Source organism: Rousettus aegyptiacus, unplaced genomic scaffold, assembly GCF_014176215.1.
Source record: "Rousettus aegyptiacus isolate mRouAeg1 unplaced genomic scaffold, mRouAeg1.p scaffold_m13_p_21, whole genome shotgun sequence".
Taxonomy (NCBI): Eukaryota; Metazoa; Chordata; class Mammalia; order Chiroptera; family Pteropodidae; genus Rousettus; species Rousettus aegyptiacus.
In genome coordinates this window covers 117280-134723 of record NW_023416297.1, presented here as the reverse complement: position 1 = coordinate 134723, position 17444 = coordinate 117280, and the positions used below count along the sequence as shown (strand labels likewise).

General features: G+C 70.4%; 2 protein-coding genes across 4 annotated transcripts; both read left to right on the top strand.

Moving 5' to 3' along the window:
• The first annotated feature begins 235 nt into the window (after positions 1–235).
• Positions 236–8294, top strand: LOC118614935 (translation initiation factor IF-2-like). Its single transcript, XM_036238192.1, has 6 exons — positions 236–332; positions 2966–3449; positions 3571–3779; positions 4414–4605; positions 5550–6104; positions 7936–8294. Exons 1-6 carry the CDS (start codon positions 236–238, stop codon positions 8292–8294), a joined length of 1896 nt encoding a protein of 631 aa, XP_036094085.1.
• Positions 8295–10697: 2403 nt separating this feature from the next.
• Positions 10698–17358, top strand: NUDT14 (nudix hydrolase 14). Of its 3 annotated transcripts, XM_016121518.2 has the most exons (5): positions 11227–11372; positions 13979–14022; positions 14456–14520; positions 14675–14912; positions 17043–17358. In XM_016121518.2, the coding sequence occupies exons 1-5, from the start codon at positions 11292–11294 to the stop codon at positions 17281–17283; spliced, it is 669 nt and encodes a 222-aa protein (XP_015977004.1). In that variant the 5' UTR covers positions 11227–11291; the 3' UTR covers positions 17284–17358. The 3 variants fall into 3 exon arrangements, with proteins under 3 accessions (XP_036094081.1, XP_036094080.1, XP_015977004.1); XM_036238187.1 differs by lacking the exon at positions 13979–14022 and having other exon boundaries at positions 10723–11372; XM_036238188.1 differs by lacking the exons at positions 13979–14022; positions 14456–14520; positions 14675–14912 and having other exon boundaries at positions 10698–11372.
• Positions 17359–17444: the final 86 nt, after the last annotated feature.

The following is a 17444-nucleotide window of genomic DNA, read 5'->3' as shown; positions in this document are numbered from 1 at the left end:
GCAGTGTGAGGCGATGGGGAGCAGCGGGTGCTCAGGGCAGCCAGTGGGAGAGTCTGGAATGATGAGGCCACACGGGGTGGCCTCCTGGGCCCCCTCGGCGCACGCTGGCCCTGGACAGGGAGGCTGTTCAGATTCTCCAAACCACGGTCTCTGGCCCTGGCCTGGGGCTCTGAGTGTTTGGGGGGGGGGCGTGATGTTCACGTGACCCAGGCTACAGGAGAGCCCATGCGTACACATGCACACGTGGGTGCCGCCGTGCCAAGCACCCCCCAGCAGCCCTGCAGGCCCCGGCCAGCAGGCGGCGCTGCAGGACGGCCAGGCGGACCTGACAGGCAAGGAGCCTTGGCCATGTGTGGGATGAGGACCCTCCTGCAAGCTCGTGCACGTGCGTGTGGGGAGCAGCTCCACTCCAGGGAGGGCAGGAGCCCCCTAGACCGGCGGTTCCCCTGCCATTTACATCTGCCCCGGGGGGGGATCCCCCGATCAGGCAGAGTGAACCTCAGGGCCTCTCTGTCCCCCACCCATGGCTCTGTTCTGTTCTTCCACAGCTTCCCCAGGCACACTCGGGGTGGCAGTGGGTTCTGCCCATCGGCGGCAGACTCTGGGTACCTGCTGAGGGTCCTGGGTCTGTGCAGTGGCGACACCCTCGGGAGCCCCTTGGGGTGAGGGGGAAGGCCAGGTTTCCCCAAGGAAGAGCGGCCCACACTGGGGCCCAAAGGAGGAGCTGCACAGGCCCCAGCGGGCGCGGGCCACCGACCTGGGGCTGGGTGACAGGACGTGCAGGGTGGGGGGCCGGGTCCCTGAGGTCGGGGTGTCGTGCCCATTGCAGGGTAGGGGGACAGTGGAGCCCATGGGTGGAGAGCAGCGTGTGGCAGAAGTGGGGGGTTGTGCCCGGCGCTGCTGGGCCCTGGCCCACCCTGCTGGCCGCGGGCAGCCAGGACTGGAGTGGTGGACAGACAGACGGATGAGGCGCCCTGCTGGCTGGGGGGTCTGCCCCGTGAGGAAGAGCCCACTGGGTGGAGGAGTGCAGGCTGCGGGCCCTGGAAAGGGCACTGTGAGCCGCCAGCCAGATGTGGGTCGGGACGAGGGTGGGCGGGCAGGGCCGCCCCAGGCCAGGCTCTCCGAGAGTCACCTCTGACCCAGAGTCCCAGCGCCACGGGCCCAGACCACATGGCCACAGGAAGCAGTGAGGGCTCGTAAGGCCACAGTCAGAGCGGCCGGTCCCCCACTTCCTGTGGCCGGAGCAGCCGAGCGCAGCACGGTGCAGGGGCCCGGCGGGCTGGCAGCTACCGACGCAAGACCCCGTGTCCGAGGCCCCGCCTAGATCAGCCACAAAACAATGCAGATGAGAACTGTGAGGACTGGCTGTGCCCGAGGACGCCATGGGCGATGTCACAGTGGGCCGGGGAGTCCCGGGTGGCCTCCGGCGGGAAGGACAGCCACAGTGCTGGGGCAGTGGGGAGGGCGGCCAGGGCCAGGACAGTGGACGGGAGCCTGGCAGATGGGGTGCCCTGGCTCGGAGGCCATGACCCCAGGCCACTGAGCCGCAGTCTGGGCAGCCTCGCTGAGGCGCCCCACCCACACGGGCATTCCCGAGCCCCACGCCAGTAACGGCCGCCCTCCCGCACCCCAGCACGCTGTCGTGGCCACCACCGCCACCCAGGCTGGTCCTGCGTCACCAAGGCCACACTCCAGCACCCTCCGCACAGCACCACCCCCGCCGGGCACCCCACCCCACCCAACCCCAGCCGAGAGTCACTACGTATGCCCTTTAGCCAGGCCTGGCCACCAGCGGCCACCTCCACAGCCACTGCGACCACCAAGCAGAGAAGTGGCCAGAACAGGCCCGAGAGGGCCAGTGCCTGGGCGATGCCGCCCCATCCTGGCAGAGGCCCTGGCCGCCGCCCGGGCTGCCCGCCTCTCCCCAGACGCCTGGCTTCTCCCTGACTCCGGCCTGTCTGGGCTGCTGCCCCCTCCTGTCCCCTCCTCACCTGACAAACCCAACACGAGTGTCGCCTCCAGGAAGCTGTCCTTGTCCCCCGGCTCCCCGCGGCGGGGGCAGAGCCCTCTCCCGGGCCCTGCGGCCTGAGTGTCCCTTCGCCCCGACTTTGCCCTGTGTCATCTCCATCCTGGGTGGGGCGCTCCCACCAGGTCGAGGCCTCGTCCAGGGCAGGGCCCGCTGGCCAGCGGCGGCAGTGCCAGGAAGTGCTGGCTAACCCCTGGGCTGGGCACACGGGAGCAGGAGGCCACCGTGGGCCTGAGCTCTGGACTCCCTGCCTGGAAGGGGAGCCTGCCTCAGTCTCCCCAAGCCTCTAGGTCTTTCTTGCCCGGCTCAGCTCCTCCTCCGGCCGTGGCTTTCCAAGGGGTGGGGGGACTGTGGTCAGGGGCTGGACCCCACCCCCAACACTCGCCCTGCACTCACTTGCCTCGGTTACAGCTCTGCGGCTGCCTCACAAAGCCTCGCTGATCAGGGGTGGGGGATGAGGGCAGCACCTGGGCAGCGGCAGCACGGGCGGGGTTCCCGGTGGGGACCCCCACTGCCCCCTCGCGGCCGGCCTCCCCACTCAGTTCCGCACACCGGGCTGCCCATGCTCACTGCTGTCCCCAAGGGGAAGAGCCCCAGAGAAATATGGCCCTGGCTGGCCTCCCAGGCACCCCTGGGAGGCTGCACAGACAAGCCCGGGATTCCAGAGGGAGCCGGATGCCACCTCTCCCTGCGCACGGCCCGCCCCCGCGGCCCTGCCTGGAGGCGGCCCCCCTCCGCCGGCGTGAGGACCCCGGCGCCCCCACCTTCGCAGAGCGCCGAGGGGTGCGGGAGCCCACAGGGCTGCCCTCCGGGCTGTCTTCCACTCAACGAGGTGAAGGAGGCGCGAGGCGCCATGTGCCAGCAACAGAACTTCTGATGCTGTTTGGGGAAAATAAACATCTCGCGCTGCCCAACGCGTGGCTTCATTTGTGGCGCCAGGGCCAAGCTGGCGACCAGGGGTCCAAGTCCGACAGGTCCCCGGCCCCGAGCGCGCGGGGCCGCCCGGGGGCCCGAGGCGGAGCGGGTTACGGGGTGGGGCCCGGCTGCTCGGCAAGGCCAAGGGGCGGGGCCTCTCGGGGAGCGGCCGCGGGGCGCGCCGACACCCCATTGGCCGCTGGCTGCGCGCTCCGGCCGCGGCCACGGGCCCCGCGCTCAGGGAGCCGGCGGAGGCCGGGCCGCGAGCAGGGCCGGGCCGGGCCTGGCAGAGCCGGCCCCCGCCCCGGGCCGCGGCGGAGCTGGGTCTTATCAGCGCGGGCAGCTGGCGGCCTGTCCGTGCGCGAGCGCCCCGGCCCAATTCAATGGCCATTGTCCGCCGGCCCCTTTGTTCAGGAGGCGGCCACTTCCTGCGGGGCCTGGCTGGGGCGAGCGGGCGGAAACGCCCCGAGCCGAGCCGAGGCCCGGACGCCGGATGCCCCAGCCTGGGGTCAGAGGCCACGGCCGCCCCCCTGGAGCGCCCTGGGCTTGGGGCCGGCTCCCCGAGCCGAGCAGGGAGCCAAGCTGGGCCCAGCTCAGCCTTCCTCCGGGTCTCAGTGTGCCGTCCGCAGAGTGGGCGGATGGACAGGCATCCGACCCGGGGAGGGGGACACCGTGGTGGGTCCTCCAGAGCTGGGCGAGGACAGGAAGGAGGAGGAAGGTCCTCAGGCAGAGGAGAGCTCCTCCCGGCCTGCCCTCTGCCCCGATCCCCCGTGTGCCTGTCAGGACGGCCTCAAGTTCCCAGGACTGGGAACCCAGCTCCCCAGGACTGCCCCACGGGGTGAGGAGCAGCCCCTGGGGCCTGCGGGCTGGGAGAGCACAGTGGCCTGGGGGGGGGGGGGAGCCGTAAGGGCGGAGGGCCCCAGGCGCTTCCCCACCCGGCCAGGCCACCTGTCCCTCCGACCACAACAGGCCACCTCCTTGGGGCCTTCACCAAGCCTCCTGTCCCTCCTCCGCTCCGCTCCAAGACGTGGCCCTCACCAGGCCCCATGGGCCGCTCTCGTCAGTGCTCAGCAGCGGGGCCTCCCCACGGCTCACCCAGGCTGGGAGTGGGGTGGGGTGGGCGGGGCGGCCTGCAGAGGGCTCACAAGCCTGTCCTCCAGCCAGTGGAGGCACAGACTTCTCTCTGCAGTTCTGGGGTGGCCTTCCCTAAGCCCGCCTGCTCCCGGGCCTGAGAAGCCCCGACAGGTCCTCAGAGGCCCCCACGCAGCCCACCCCCTCTCAGAGCCCTGCCCTGACCGACCCAACCCAGTCGGAACCATGCGGGGCATTTCAGATGACGGGGTTTAACCCAAGGTGTTGGGAGGGTGGGGGAGCCCTGAGGACAGTCGGGCACCCCGGAAATTAAATGCTGCAGGAGGCCAGGGGAGCGAGGGGCGTCGTCACCCAGACACCAGAGGGGCTGCGCCCCGCAGGCCGGGCTGCTGGCTGTGGGCAGCGGGCAGCGGTCCCCTCCGAGCACCTGGGCTCTGACCCAGCAGACGACGCGGTGTTGCTCACGCTGGAGCACCCAGCACGGCCCCAGAACCCAGCAGGTGCTTTCCGCGGGCGGCAAGTGTTCACAGAGGGCCTGGGCAGCCCCCAGGAGGGGGACCCATCCCGCCCCGGTGCCTGGGCCTGAGGAGCTGGAGGTCAGAAGGTCCAGCAGAGGGAGCGCTGAACTTGAGCCCATCTGGGCAGCCGGGGCCGGCGGGGGTGGGAGGGGACGCGGAAGAGATGCAGGTGGATGTGCCTGTGAAGAACAGCGGGCACCCTGACCCCACGTGGCACCTGCGGGGGCGGGGCAGGAGGCTGGCGGGAGGGGCCGCCCCACACCCCCGCCCTGCTGCATGGTTCTGTCCTGGGCCAGGGGTCGCTGGGGCACCGAGGCCCCAGTGCGGACGCCATGGGGTCCAGCAGAGGACAGCGGCGGGCGCTGTGCACGGGCTCGGGCGGCGGGGTGTCCAGCGGCTTTGTCACGTGGCTTCGCGTGCCAGCCCCACACTGGTGTCAGGGTGGCTGTGTGTGTCCCCAGTACAGGGAGGTCGGTCCAAGGACAGGGCGTGGAAGGAAAGTGGGGCAGGGGTGAGACCCCGGAGTGCGGGGCAGGGGTGGTCTGGCCAGGGCGTGGTTTGGTGCGGGGGGGGGGGGCCAGAGCCTCAGGCGTGGGCAGGAGGGTGTCGGCCAGGGCCTTACCTGGGAGAGACCGGGAGGCAGGGGCCATGGGGAGAGGCAGTGGGCTGGGGGTGGCGGCTAGCTGCTTGCGGGTCCCCTGCCCCGGGGAGTGCAGAAAGGTTGAAATACAGAGGTCAGTGGTCTGCCAGGGACGGACCGCGTGCCCTGGAGCATCGGAGCTGAAGGTCAGGGACTGTGTGACCCCACCCTGCGGGTGAAGAGCAGAGCGGCCTTACTGTATTTCCCGCGGAGAACCCAGTGTGGGCCTGGCCAGCATCTGCTCCCCACCCCCGGTGAGGACCCCAAGCCCCGCTGGCTTCCATACTGCCAGGCAGGGGCCAAGTCTCCCCTAGTCCCCCAAGGCCACCACCAGGGCCTGTCCCCACTCCCTGAGCAGGTAGTGTTCCCGGCACTGGGCCTGACGCCTGGCCACGCGGGACTGTGTGCAACCTGGGAACCGGCGGCCAGCCGGCCCCTCCGACTCGGCCCCTGCAGGGCGGCCCTGGTGGGCGTCGCTGCTCGGCCTCCCCCAGGCCCCCCGGAATGTGGAGGGACACCCAGGTGCTGCGCGTCTGCGTCCCTGTGCCCGTGGGCTGCCCTCAGCACCGCCACGGCACCCATCCTGACCGCGGGGCAGTAGAGACTGCTGACCACTGTGCCCCTAGAGGAGCTGCCCTACGTCCTACGCCCGCCCCCCGGCCCCGCGTGGCTGTCAGCTCTCCAGCTGTGCACCCCCCCCCCCCGGAGGCCCCCGCACCACCTCCCAGCCCTGCTGCTGCCCGTCCAGCTCAGGCCCTCGGCAGGATTCAAGCTGCCGGGGGTGAGCTGCAGCGTGGGAGCAGGGCTGGGCTCGGAGGGCGGGGGTGGGGTGTGGGCCGCCGCTCAGCCCGGGGTGTGGGGCTGCGGGGCCCTAGCCCTGGCCGACTTGGCCAGAAGCGCCTCTTTGTGGGAGGTCTGTGTGAATCACTGCTCAGCCACAGGCACAAACGCAGGAAACCGCCATTCTAGCAGACGCTATTTTCTCCCACCGAGGGGAAAGTCTGCCACACGAAGGTCATTGTTCCCCAGGCTCCTGCCTTCCGGCGGGCCTCGTCTGACGGGCTTGTGCGCGCCGGGGGGCTCCCAGCCGGGCTGCTCCCCTTCGAGACCCAGGGGCGCCTAGGGGACGGGAACGTGGGGTGTCCTCCAGCCCAGCCGCACACAGGCACACAGGGAGGCGCACGGGGGGCGCGCCCCCGGCGGCCGGGGGTGCTAGGGCTCCAGCGAGGTCACGGCCTGGCTCGGCAGGCCACTCACAGCGCTCCCCGGCCCCCCGCCCTTTCACGCTCCCCTCTGCTCCCTGGGAGGACCACCCCAACACACCCCGCATGCCCCCCACCCCGCAGCCCTCCCCAACCCGGCCGGGGATTCCCGCCGGCGGGCCTGGTGCTGCCTGCTGCCCCCGGCTCAGCTTGGCTCCGCGTGCATGGGCCCCTCCGTCCTGGGAGCCCCTGCCATGCTGGGTGGACGAGGCTGGGCTAGGCGGGGAGCCCACTGCGCCGGGCGCTGCGGGCAGTGGCGGGCGGGCAGCCCGCACCGGTGCTATGCCGTCAGGCACCCACTTAAAACACCCGGACACGAAGTGAAAGATGGAGAACCTTCAACCAAAAGGAAGCTGGGCAGTCGCTTTAATAAACAAGAAAATAGATTTAACGTGAAAGCATCGCGAAAGGAAAAGAGGAGCCTCGTCCTGAGAGCGGCGGCAGGTGGAACACGTCGCCTGGAGCCAGCCGCGCGGCAGGCGGGGCTGCGGGGGGACAGCCCGCTCCCGCCCCCTGAATCGGGGGCCCGGCCGGGGCCGCGGGGGGACAGCCCGCTCCCACCCCCGAGTCGGGGGCAGCTCCATGGCTGTGAGCAGAGGAGTGATGTAAATGGGACATTCTCCAGATCAACGTGAATTAGGTCCCAAAGGGGCCCTCGTAAGGGACTGGGACATGAGACAGCCACATGGCTGTGCTGAGGGCAGCCCACGGGCACGGGTAAGCCCACCAGGCCGTGGAGGCAGGCGCTGCCGAGGGGCAGGGCGCAGCCCGCCGCCCTGCAAGGCCGAGGGTGATCAGGGTGCCTCAGACCGGCGAGGGCCCCACACGCATCTTCCACGCGCGGTCTCCAGACACTACCGCACGATGCGCCCCATTAAGGGAGTGTCACCGAGGAAGAGGGGGCCTGGCGCAAGGAGCCGGGGAAGCGGCTCCTGGGCGTGAGAAGGGACAAGTCTGCAGGACAGCTGGGCCCGGGTGGCGGCCCTTGGGTCAGCGCCGGGGCAGCTGACCATGCGGCCTCCCCAGGAGTGTCCGCTCTGACCCGCTCGTGACCTGTCCTGCAGGGCGCGGGGAGGGCCCTCGGGGGGCAAATGCAGAGCGACCCACCCCCAGCCCCACCCGATCCCCCAGCCGAGGGTGCTTGGGTGTCCCTAGATCTTCTGTGTCCTTGTCCACCGATGGCCCCAGAGCGGCTCCTGATCTCAGGGAGTAGAAGCCAGACACCCTCCTCCTGGGGCCTTCGGCTTAGCAGTTTGCCCAAACGAAGGACAGCCTAGCTCAGGGGTGTCCCCCAGATGTCAGGAAGGTTCCTAAGACCCAGGAGAGGGTCGACGATGGTGCAGGAAGTGACTTTGCTGGGAGCAGCCCCCGCCCGGCGGGAGCCTCTGGGGAAGGGGTCGGCCAAGGGCACCGGGACAGAGAAGGAAGCCTGAAGGCCACAAGGGCTGTCGCTGCTTTCCATCCCCGGGTCTGTCCCGTCAGAAACTGCCCGGCCAGGTGCCCACCTCTCTGGGCCTGTGACCGCCGGCCGCTCCCTCTGGGAGAAGGCCGAGCCAGGGAGGAAGCCAGCATCCACCTGTGCACCTGCCCAGGGCCACTGCGGCCCGCTCACCCTGCCCCCTGGGCTCCCAGCCACCTGCCCTGTAGGACCCCGCGCAGCCACCGTCCCCGCCCCCTGCATCCTCGCCCCCGACACAGCCAAAGGTGGCGGCAGCCAGCAGGAGCCCCCGGCGTCCTTCCAGCACCTGCCCTGCCCTGCGAGGACCCCCTTCCTGACACGGGATCCGCCGCTGTGCTCCCCGAGTCCACGCCCTGATCCCCAGAACCTTCGGCAGATGTGACTAAGTGAAGGACCCTGAGATGGGGGTGATGCAGGATCGCGGGGTGCACCCGGAGTCATCACCAGGTCCTCACGAGAAGAGAGGGAGCAGAGACGGGACGGCAGGAAGGAGTCAGGGAGAGCAGGTGTGAGCGGGAAGGTCAGCGCCGGATGCGAGGACGAGGAGGAGGCCGCGGGCCAAGGGGTGCGGGCGCCTCTGGCGGCTGGAGGAAGCCAGAGCGGATGCCGAGGCTGCAGGGGGGCCGCCAGCGGCCACCGTCTGGGTCAGCCCAGCAGGACTGCGCTGGACTCCTGCCCCAGAGCCGGAGGACAGTGAATCCACACGGTGTTCAGCCGCCAAGTTTGCAGTGGCTGCTTTCTGCAGCAGTGACACCAGGTGGCCACAGCTGCTGAGCCCGCCTGCCTGGCACACGCCGCTCCACAGGGTCTCTGAGACCCCCACGGTCCCCAATCCGGTGGTGGCTTCAGGGGACTCGCGGCCCCTCTCACACCTGGCACACGCTGGACACGCCAGAAACATGGCCGGACTCATGCCTCAGTGGAGAAACTCGCCGCTCGCCCCCACCGCTGTCCCCGAGGCTGCAGTGGCCTGGTCCTGGGCCACAGGAAGGGCCCCAGGGTGTGGGGGCGGGGCTGGGTGCAGGGGCCGGGATCGGATGCTCCTGGACGGTCGCTGACACGTGTGTATTTTGAGCTGAAGCCCCTAACGCTGACCTCTCTGCACACAGCCCCGTTCGGCGTACACCGCGGCACGGGACCAGCTCCCCTGCCTCCGTCCGGAATGTTCCCGTTGCCCTGAGAGGGAGCCCGACCCGCTGAGTGGCCGTCCCCAGACTTGGGCAGCACCCCATCTCCTTCCCGTCTCCACGGACAGACGTGGCTCTTCGGGACATTCTGCGTCAGTCGGTCTTACGACCTGTGACTTTCTGCATCTGCTGCTTTCCCACCGCGTGACATCGGGGTTCCTCTGGGCTGTGGCAGGCGTCGGAGCGCCGTTCCCTCATGTCGTCCGGCTGCACCCTGTCTGTGTGCCCATCGCGTGTCGACGGGCATGGGGTTCAGGCTGCTGGAACAAACGCGCTCGAGTCTGTCCCCCATTCCTTGGGGGTACGCAGAGCAGCGGGTTTGCGGGGTCATGTGTGATTCTGTGCCGGACTCTCCGAGGACCTGCTGGCTGTTCCCCACGTAAATCCCGCCCTCCGCACCGCCTGCCCCTCAGCTTGCATTACCAAGGGAGCGATGCTTGGGAAGACGCGGCCTAGGGGGGCCCCCGTGCGCCCCAGGCCGGGCCGCTGCTGTGCACGCTCTGTGATTAGTCCTCACTTTCCACGCAGCCGCAGGCAGGAAGTGGCCTGTGCGCTGGGGTGGGGGGGGGAGCACCCCTGGGCCCTGCCTAGCTGTTGGGTGGGGTGAGGCCACCTTCTGCGACAGGCTCTCTGGTGGGTGGTCTCTCCAGCCCGCAGAGCACCAGGTGGCCAGGGCAAGGCCGGGAAGCACAGTCCCCCATAAAGTAGGGTCTCCGATGATGGCTGGTCTCCGATGATGACCCCCATGGACGTGCCTTCTAGGGCCTCCACCCTTGTGAAGCCCTGCAAAACCTGAGGTGGCCCAGGACCTGCTCTGCGACTCACGGGACACAGTGGAAACACTGCTGTTTGACGCCTGAGGCTGGGTGGTGGGGAGTCTGGTCTGGTGCCCGCGTGCTGGCGGCCCCGGCTGCCATGCAAGCATCCGCTGTGAGACCACTGTGCTGTGGGGAAGCCGACATCAGCCACAGGGCGGGGCCACGCGCCACCCCCGAGGCCACACGCCGCAACGCGGCCGGCCGCCCCTGCTGTGCCAGCCGCGCACCGGAGGCACCAGAGCCGGGGCGGACGCTCTCTGGGCGTGCCCCCACGAGCCCGCAGGAGGCGCCAGCCCCACTGCCCTGCTCCCCGCCGCACAGAAACCGGGGGACAGCAGCCCAGCTGAGCCGGGCGTCTCCCATGGACAAGGGGAGGAATGGTGGGGATTTTACACAGCGCTGGAGAACACGGGAGTCAACCTGAAGGCCGCACGCTAGCCTCACCTGGACTGCGCCCCCTTGGGCCATAGTTCAGAGAGCGGGCACAGGGCTCGGCTCCTGCACCCCAGCACTTATACCTGCTCCTGGGGAGGCAGCGGCCAGATCTGGCTGGATCTGGCGGGATCCACACCCAAGAAAGGGCCGGGCCCTTCGGCCGCCAGGGAGGGGCTTCCGCTGGGAGGGGCTTCTTGGGGGCGGGAACAGTGGCTGGCTCGGGGGTGAGGACCCGCAGCCGGCCCAGGGCGTGGTGCTCCTCCCGTTCCGGGTGTTGACAGTCCTCGGAGGCCAGCTCCTCCCGACGCCGGGTACCGGGACGGGAGGGCCCGTCGGGCCTCCGCCCTGCCCCGCTCTCTTCCCCGTGCTCCTGTCGCCTGCGCTCCTGCCAGAGCCTTCTCTCTTGCCAGCCGTAAGGCTCCCCGGAGGCGTCCACACTGGTCCTCACCCCGCGCGCAGTAGTCCAATGACCTCTCCTTTGCCCCCGTTGCCGGCTCCGCTTGGCAGCCGTGACCGCCCACGTCTCTTTCCAGGGCCCAACCTCTCGTCCCCCGGGGCCTGGCCCCGCTGCCCAACGACCCCGTCTCCGGGCGGTGGTCGACCTCTGGCGGGGAGGCATCGCTCGGCTCATGGCCTGCAGAGCTGCACCGCAAAGCCTCCTCTCCCCCAACCAAGACGTCCCAAGTCCCCGAGCACTGGCGACCAGCCCTCGGACCCCTGCCCTCCAGCCCCGCTGGGCCCGCACGCCCGGCGAGCCCCCGGCGGTCGAGCGCGCCACCTGCAGCCGCCCGCAAGCGCCACCTGCGCGCGCGCCCCGCCCCGCCCCCGGCGCCCGCCCCGCCCCGCGCGCACTGGGCATGCCCAGTGCCGGGTCACGCGCCCGCACGCTCGGGGCCCGCGCGCACCCGGCCGCGCCCGCCCGGCCTCCCCGCGCGCCGCATGGAGCGCATCGAGGGGGCGGCGGTGGGCCGCTGCGCAGCCTCGCCCTACCTGCGGCCGTTCACGCTGCACTACCGCCAGGTGAGCCCGCCCCGCCGGCGCTCCCACAGGCCCGGCGCCCCGCCCAGCCCCCGGAACCCCGCCCCCGGGCTCTGCGAGTGGCTCGGGCCTCTGGGACCGCGCCAGCGCGGGCTCGGGCAGGCGCCCCGGCTGGGACACCTCGAGGGGACCACTCACCCCACCTGGGGGGCTTTGCTGGGCCCCAGCCCTTTTTGCGATGGGGCTTATCGGGCTCCCCGGGGATCAGGGAGAGCTTCCTGGAGGTGGTGGTCTCCGCTGTGGGGAGAGGGGGCAGCAGAGGGAGCCGCGTGGGCCTCCTCCCCAGGCAGCCACCTTAGTCTCCACGTACCCCAGGGGCACGTGTCCTCCCGGGGCACGGGGCATCAGCGGGTGTTTGTGCCGCGGATAAGTGGCCGCGGCCTCCCTCCCCTTACCCGGCGTCCACGCAGCCCTGGCAGGCCTTCCTCCCGCTCGGCCCTGGCCCAGCGAGGCCTCCTGCTGGAGCGGCCGCAGGCCTCTCCGGTGACCCCTGCCCTGCTGACCTTCTCACAGCACAGGCAGGCTGGTGTCTGGCGCCCCTCCACCCAGCCGCCCCCTGCCCCCCCGACTTGCACCCTGACGCTCCCATCCTCCCGGGCCCCTTCTTCTCACCACCCCTGGGAAGCCTTCCAGGCCCCCAGCCTGAGAGAGGCCGGCGCACTCCCACCGGCCCCGGGGTGCACCCAGGTGGGCAGCGCCGGCCTGGGGCAGAAGCAGGGGTGGGCTGAGAGAAGGAGGAGGGACATGGGGTCGCTGCCTGGGGCAGGGTACCCGATGGTGGCACAGGATGGCCCCGGCACATTCCTGCCGGGCCTGTGGCTGTGCAGCGCTGAGGCCTTGGCGGGGTCCTGCAGGCACCTTCCCACCCCTGGCTCCGGCGGCCAGAACCGAGCCATGCAGGCGGCAGGCTGTGGTGAGCACCGCCGGGGGCCCACGGGACACTGGGCAGGGCAGTGCATGCCGCGGCGAGGCCTCTGCAGACCTGGCCAGGGGAGGTCTGGGGGGCAGACAGACAGACCAGAGGCAGGGGCTCTGAGTGGGAGAGGCCTGCCCGTCCCTCCCAGGTCCCTGGGAGATGAGCCAAGCCCGGGGCCCTGGCTGGGGTGCTGACGGCCTCAGCCGGCCTCTCTGACTTTCCCCTGCACCCCACCTTGGCTGGACCTAAGGGTCCGACAGTTTTGATCTTGAGCCGAGAGAGTCCGTGAGACCTGCAGGTCGCACTTGCCCTGCGGGAGGTGGGGAGCAGAGCAGGCATGAGGCAGACCGGGGCAGGCCTTCCTTGGAGCCGGCCCTGGGTGGCTGGCTGGCCCTGGGTGGCAGATTGCAGGCAGGCCCGGGCTTGCCTCTGCGGGCAGTGCTGGAGGACGGCCTCCCAGGCAGCCCAGCTTTCCCCTTAGAGACCAAGGTCGCTACCACCCCTCCCGGCCAGGCTGAGCCCAGCATGTGGGCCTCTGCCTGTGAGGTTCCCCTGCCTGGACTACGCTTCCCTCACTTCCGTGGGGCCCGGTGTGGTGCCACCTCCTCCAGGAAGTCCTCACAAAGGCTGTCCCAGCACCCTCTCTCCTGCAGCCCTGGCTGTGCTGTCTGTGTGGCGCTCTGGCGCACGTCCATTTTGTGGCCTGGGCAGACCCTAGAAGTGGGGCCAGCAGTTGGCCAGGCCTTGCGGGCTGACCCAGTGAGAGAGGGGGTGGCGATGGGCGGCCACAGCTCAGGGCTCCGGGTCCAGCCCCACCTGCGGAATCCCTTTGGGGAGGGGTGCGCTGGGCGGATGGCCGCTGCCCGCTCCAGCCTCGAGGGCGGGAGCCCACTTCGCCTGGTGCCGCCCGGCTGGCAGGACCCTGGCGCCTGCTGGAACGCCGTCAGCGTCCGCTCCACCTGCTGCGGCCGGCCCGGCCCAGGCCCCCGCCCCCGCCCCAGCCTGCCTCCTTCCTACACTCAGCGCTGCCCAGAGCCTGGGGCCCGTGGGGGCAGGGTGCCCGGCGGGGAGCAGGACGGTGGACACCAGGACCACAGGGTACACGAGAGACGGCCCAAGACAGACCCTGGGCCCGCGGGGGGGAGGGGGTGCTGCTCCCCTGTCCACTCCCGTCGATGCCCCATGTCTGAGTTTGTGCCCTGCTGCCACTCCGGGGGCTGCTACCCTCAGGAGGCCACCTGCCCCCTGCCTTCCCATCTCCCCTTGTCCAGTGGCCCAAGGGAATTTTGCAGCGATAACATGGTCTCCGCCCTGACGGGGAGGGTGCAGCACGCCTGCCCCTCCCCCAAGCCCCGTGGTCCTTCCCACGCCTGGGGACGGCGTCCATCTCTTTCCAGCTCCTTGAGCGTGGCCTGTGCTGGGCAGTTCCCGTGCTGCGCCCGAGACCCCTTTCCTCCCTGTGCCCTGGTCTTCTGCCTCGGCCCCCGGAGCGTCCCCGCCCAGCCCGGCCTCCCCCCCCCCCCACCCCCGCGGGAGTCCCCACTCCGGTGGGCCCCGGCTGTGAGCGCACCTGCCCGGGCGGAGCCGTGTGGCTGTCTCTCTGGCCTCAGCTCCCCACGGCACCGCCACCCGTGCTGGTCAGGCAGCCCTGACCACCGGCCGCCTCTTTCAGAATGGCACCCAGAAGTCATGGGACTTCATGAAGACACATGACAGGTGAGGGCCCAGGACGGGGACACTGGGGACAGGGGGCGTGGAGCCCCAGCCTGCCCCGTGAACGTCCCGTCTCGCCTTGTCCTCACCGAGGCCTGGAGGCCAGGCTGCGTGCCCGCTCAGGCCCCCCGCACCGTGGCGGGGGGCAGGGCCTGGGACAGGCCGTCTGGGTACCCTCCCCAAGCACCAGGTGATGGGCAGGTCAGCAACATGGCTCCAGTGTGGCTGGCAGGGGCCACATGTCACGTCAGTCACCTGGCCCCCAACCAGCCCAGTGTGTCCTTCCCTGGCATACACGGTCGGCCGGGGCCTCAGTCTCCCCACCTGAGCAGGGGACCCAGTTCTGGGCCGCTGGGGAGAGGAGGTGGGCCGGGCCTGCTGGGAGCAGGGCCCACGGGAGTGAGGTGACGCCGAGCTCTGTCCCCCGTCTCTTCAGTGTCACCGTGCTCCTGTTCAACTCTTCCCAGAGGAGCCTGGTGCTGGTGAAGCAGTTCCGGCCAGGTGCGGTGGCCGGAGGGCTGAGGGGCGGGAGGGCGCCCTGCAGAGCCGCTCTCGAGGCTCCGGGGAGCACAGGTGGGAGGGCATCGGGCCCCCGCGGGTCCCATAGAGGGGGCGTCCACGAGGCGGTGACCGTGGCCCGCCCTCCCCCGGCCAGCTGTGTACATGAGCGAGGTGGAGCGCACCTTCCCTGGGTCACTGGCCGCCGTGGACCAGGACCAGCCCCGGCCGCTGCCGGGGGCACTGCCCGGCTCGGCGGGCGTGACGTACGAGCTGTGTGCCGGCCTCGTGGACCAGCCCGGCCTCTCGCTGGAGGAAGTGGCCTGCAAGGAGGTGCGGGAGGAGTGTGGCTACGACCTGGCGCCGGCCGACTTGCGGCGGGTGGCCACCTACAAGTGAGTGGGGCTGGCCCACGGCCTGCAGGGCGGGGGAGGCGTGCCACCCAGGGCGCGGAACGGGCCGCCTGGAGGTGGTGAGCACCCTGTCCCCCGGGCTGCAGGCCGGGTGGTTCCCCCTTGTTCTCAGATTGTGGCCCAGGCGGGACCCGGGGCTCTCGGAGCTGGCTCTGGAGTGTGCCGGGCCCTTGCCCCCACCCCGTGGCCCCTGGCCGAGCGGGGCGGGCTCCCGTGGCAGCTGCTGCTAACAGATGCCTCTACTTCCTGTGGGATTAGGTACCGGGTGCTGGGGGTGGGTGAGTCACAGGCCTGCTCTGACAGCAGCTCAGGAATGAGGGAGGCCTGGGTCCTGAGCCGGGGAGGGGGACGCGGGGGGGCAGCACCCCTTGGGGTAAAGGGTACGGCCTGGACCCTGGGTTCCAGTCCCAGGAAGAAGATGGGCTGGGAGACCCTCTGTGCGAAGTGTGGGTTCCACATGGAAGGGTGTGTCTTGGGGTGAGGGCTGCGGTGTTTTGCAGGTACCTGCTGTGTGGCTGGCCCCTGAGCCGGTCAGGGACAGGATGTGGAGACTCCAAGGCCTGCCCTCAGGTGGGCGTGGCCAGCAGCTGGGCTAGGGGGCCAGCAACCAGGGAGGCAGGTGGCCCCGAGGATGGGGGCCTGGGTGGAGGTGTGGGCCTGGGGGTGCTGGGAAGCCTTGGAGGGCTGTAGACAGCAAGCAGCCTGCTCAGACTTGCATTTGGAGTCAGGGGATGGCCTGGAGGGAGGCAGAGCTGGAGCGGGGCTGTCACGGAGGTCAGGGTGGCCGTTCCCGTGGGCCTGACCAGGGCTGGCAGACAGTAGCAGGGCCGGTGGCTTCCTCTCCATGGCCCCAGAGGCAAGCAGGCTACTCACCTGCCAGTCACAGGTGACAAGACCCAGGTACTTGTCAGAGCCGCCAGCTAAGGACGTGACTGAGCGAGGAGAGGCAGAGTGTCTGGCGTGGCTGGGCGTATTCTCCTTAGGCCGGGCCGAGGGCCACACCTGTGTCCTTCGCAAGCCAGCAGAGACAGACTAGAAGCCCCCAGACCCCGCCAGACGCGCTTCCATTCGAAGCACAGGCCTTGCTGCCGCGGGCACGGGCCATCAGGAAGGGTCTGAGGGAGACCGGGGCGGGAGGGCGAGGCGGGCCTGGGTGGCCCTTGGGGCGGGGAGGGGCCGCAGTCCTGCCCCCCGCCCTGCGCTGGCTGCACCACAAAGCGCGGCGTCCACTGTGCCGGCCTCCCGGGCTGACCGGCCTCCTCCTTGCCCCCTCCACACCCCCCCAGACAGCGCCTGGTTCCTGTGTCCCCCTGCAAACAACGCTCAGCCCTTCCTCCCCGGGTCTGGGATCCGCCGCTCCTGTACCCGTAGCCAGCAGCCACGGGGCCTGTCCCCCGCGGGCGCCAGTGTGAGCCGTTGCCCTCCGTCTGGGTGCCTGTCCCCCTCCTGGCGGCCAGCACCTCTGAGAAGGGGGCTCTCTCACGCTCCCTCTAGCTGGCACCACGGGGCTTTGTCTTGGGGGCCGCGCCGCCACCCCACCTCACCACTGTCCCGAGCCCCAGCCCTTCACCCAGGCTGCCTTGGCACCTGCGGTCCCCTGCTGGAGCCCTGGGTGCAGGCCGGGGTTCCGCACAGACCTCTGCAGCTCAGGGAGACTGCCGGTTAGGGCACCCGGGGAAGGAGGCCCTGGTAGGGGCCCAGTGTGAGCAGGGGCGCAGGGAGGGGCCTGCATCAGCGTCCGCGCTGCAGACAGCCTGTGGGAGGGAGACTGACCAGCTCCGGCCACGTCAGCCTCACCGCGGTGGTCAGCAGCCCGCTGCCCCGCTCAGGGCCTGGCCAGGCTGCAGTGTCATCTGGGGCTCAGGGTCCTCTTCCCGCCTCAGGCGGTTTGGGGCGGAACCTAGCTTCTCGGGGCCGTGTGACTGAGGACCCTGTTTCCTGGGGGGCCGTTGGCTGGGACCATGGCCAGCTCCTGAAGTGTGGTGGCCCACGGGCCTGGCCGGGGGGGCCCCTCACAGCATGACGCTCACTCTGACTTCAAGGCCGGCATGTCCGGGGCGGGCGCCGAGGGGGCCGGCACGGTGCCTCAGCAGACGCTGTCTCACCCCACAGGTCTGGTGTGGGACTGACTGGCTCTAGCCAGACCATGTTCTACGCAGAGGTGACAGACGGCCATCGGGCCGGCCCCGGTGGCGGCCTGGCCGAGGAGGGCGAGCTCATCGAGGTCGTGCACCTGCCCTTGGATGGCGCCCAGGCCTTCGCGGACAACCCGGATGTCCCCAAGACCCTCGGCGTCATCTTTGGTATCTCATGGTTCCTCAGCTGCGTGGCCCCTGGCGTGGGTCCCCAGTGAGACTGCATGGGGTCTGGCCAGAGGCCAGTCCTGGCCACTCACCCTGCAGACTCAATAAAGGCTTACGTGGCACCAGCCTGTGTCCGCTGGCTCCGAGCTGTGACTGGGGCGGTGGGGGGGGAGGGGCAGCCAGGGGATGGCAGGTTCTCCACGAGGTTCCT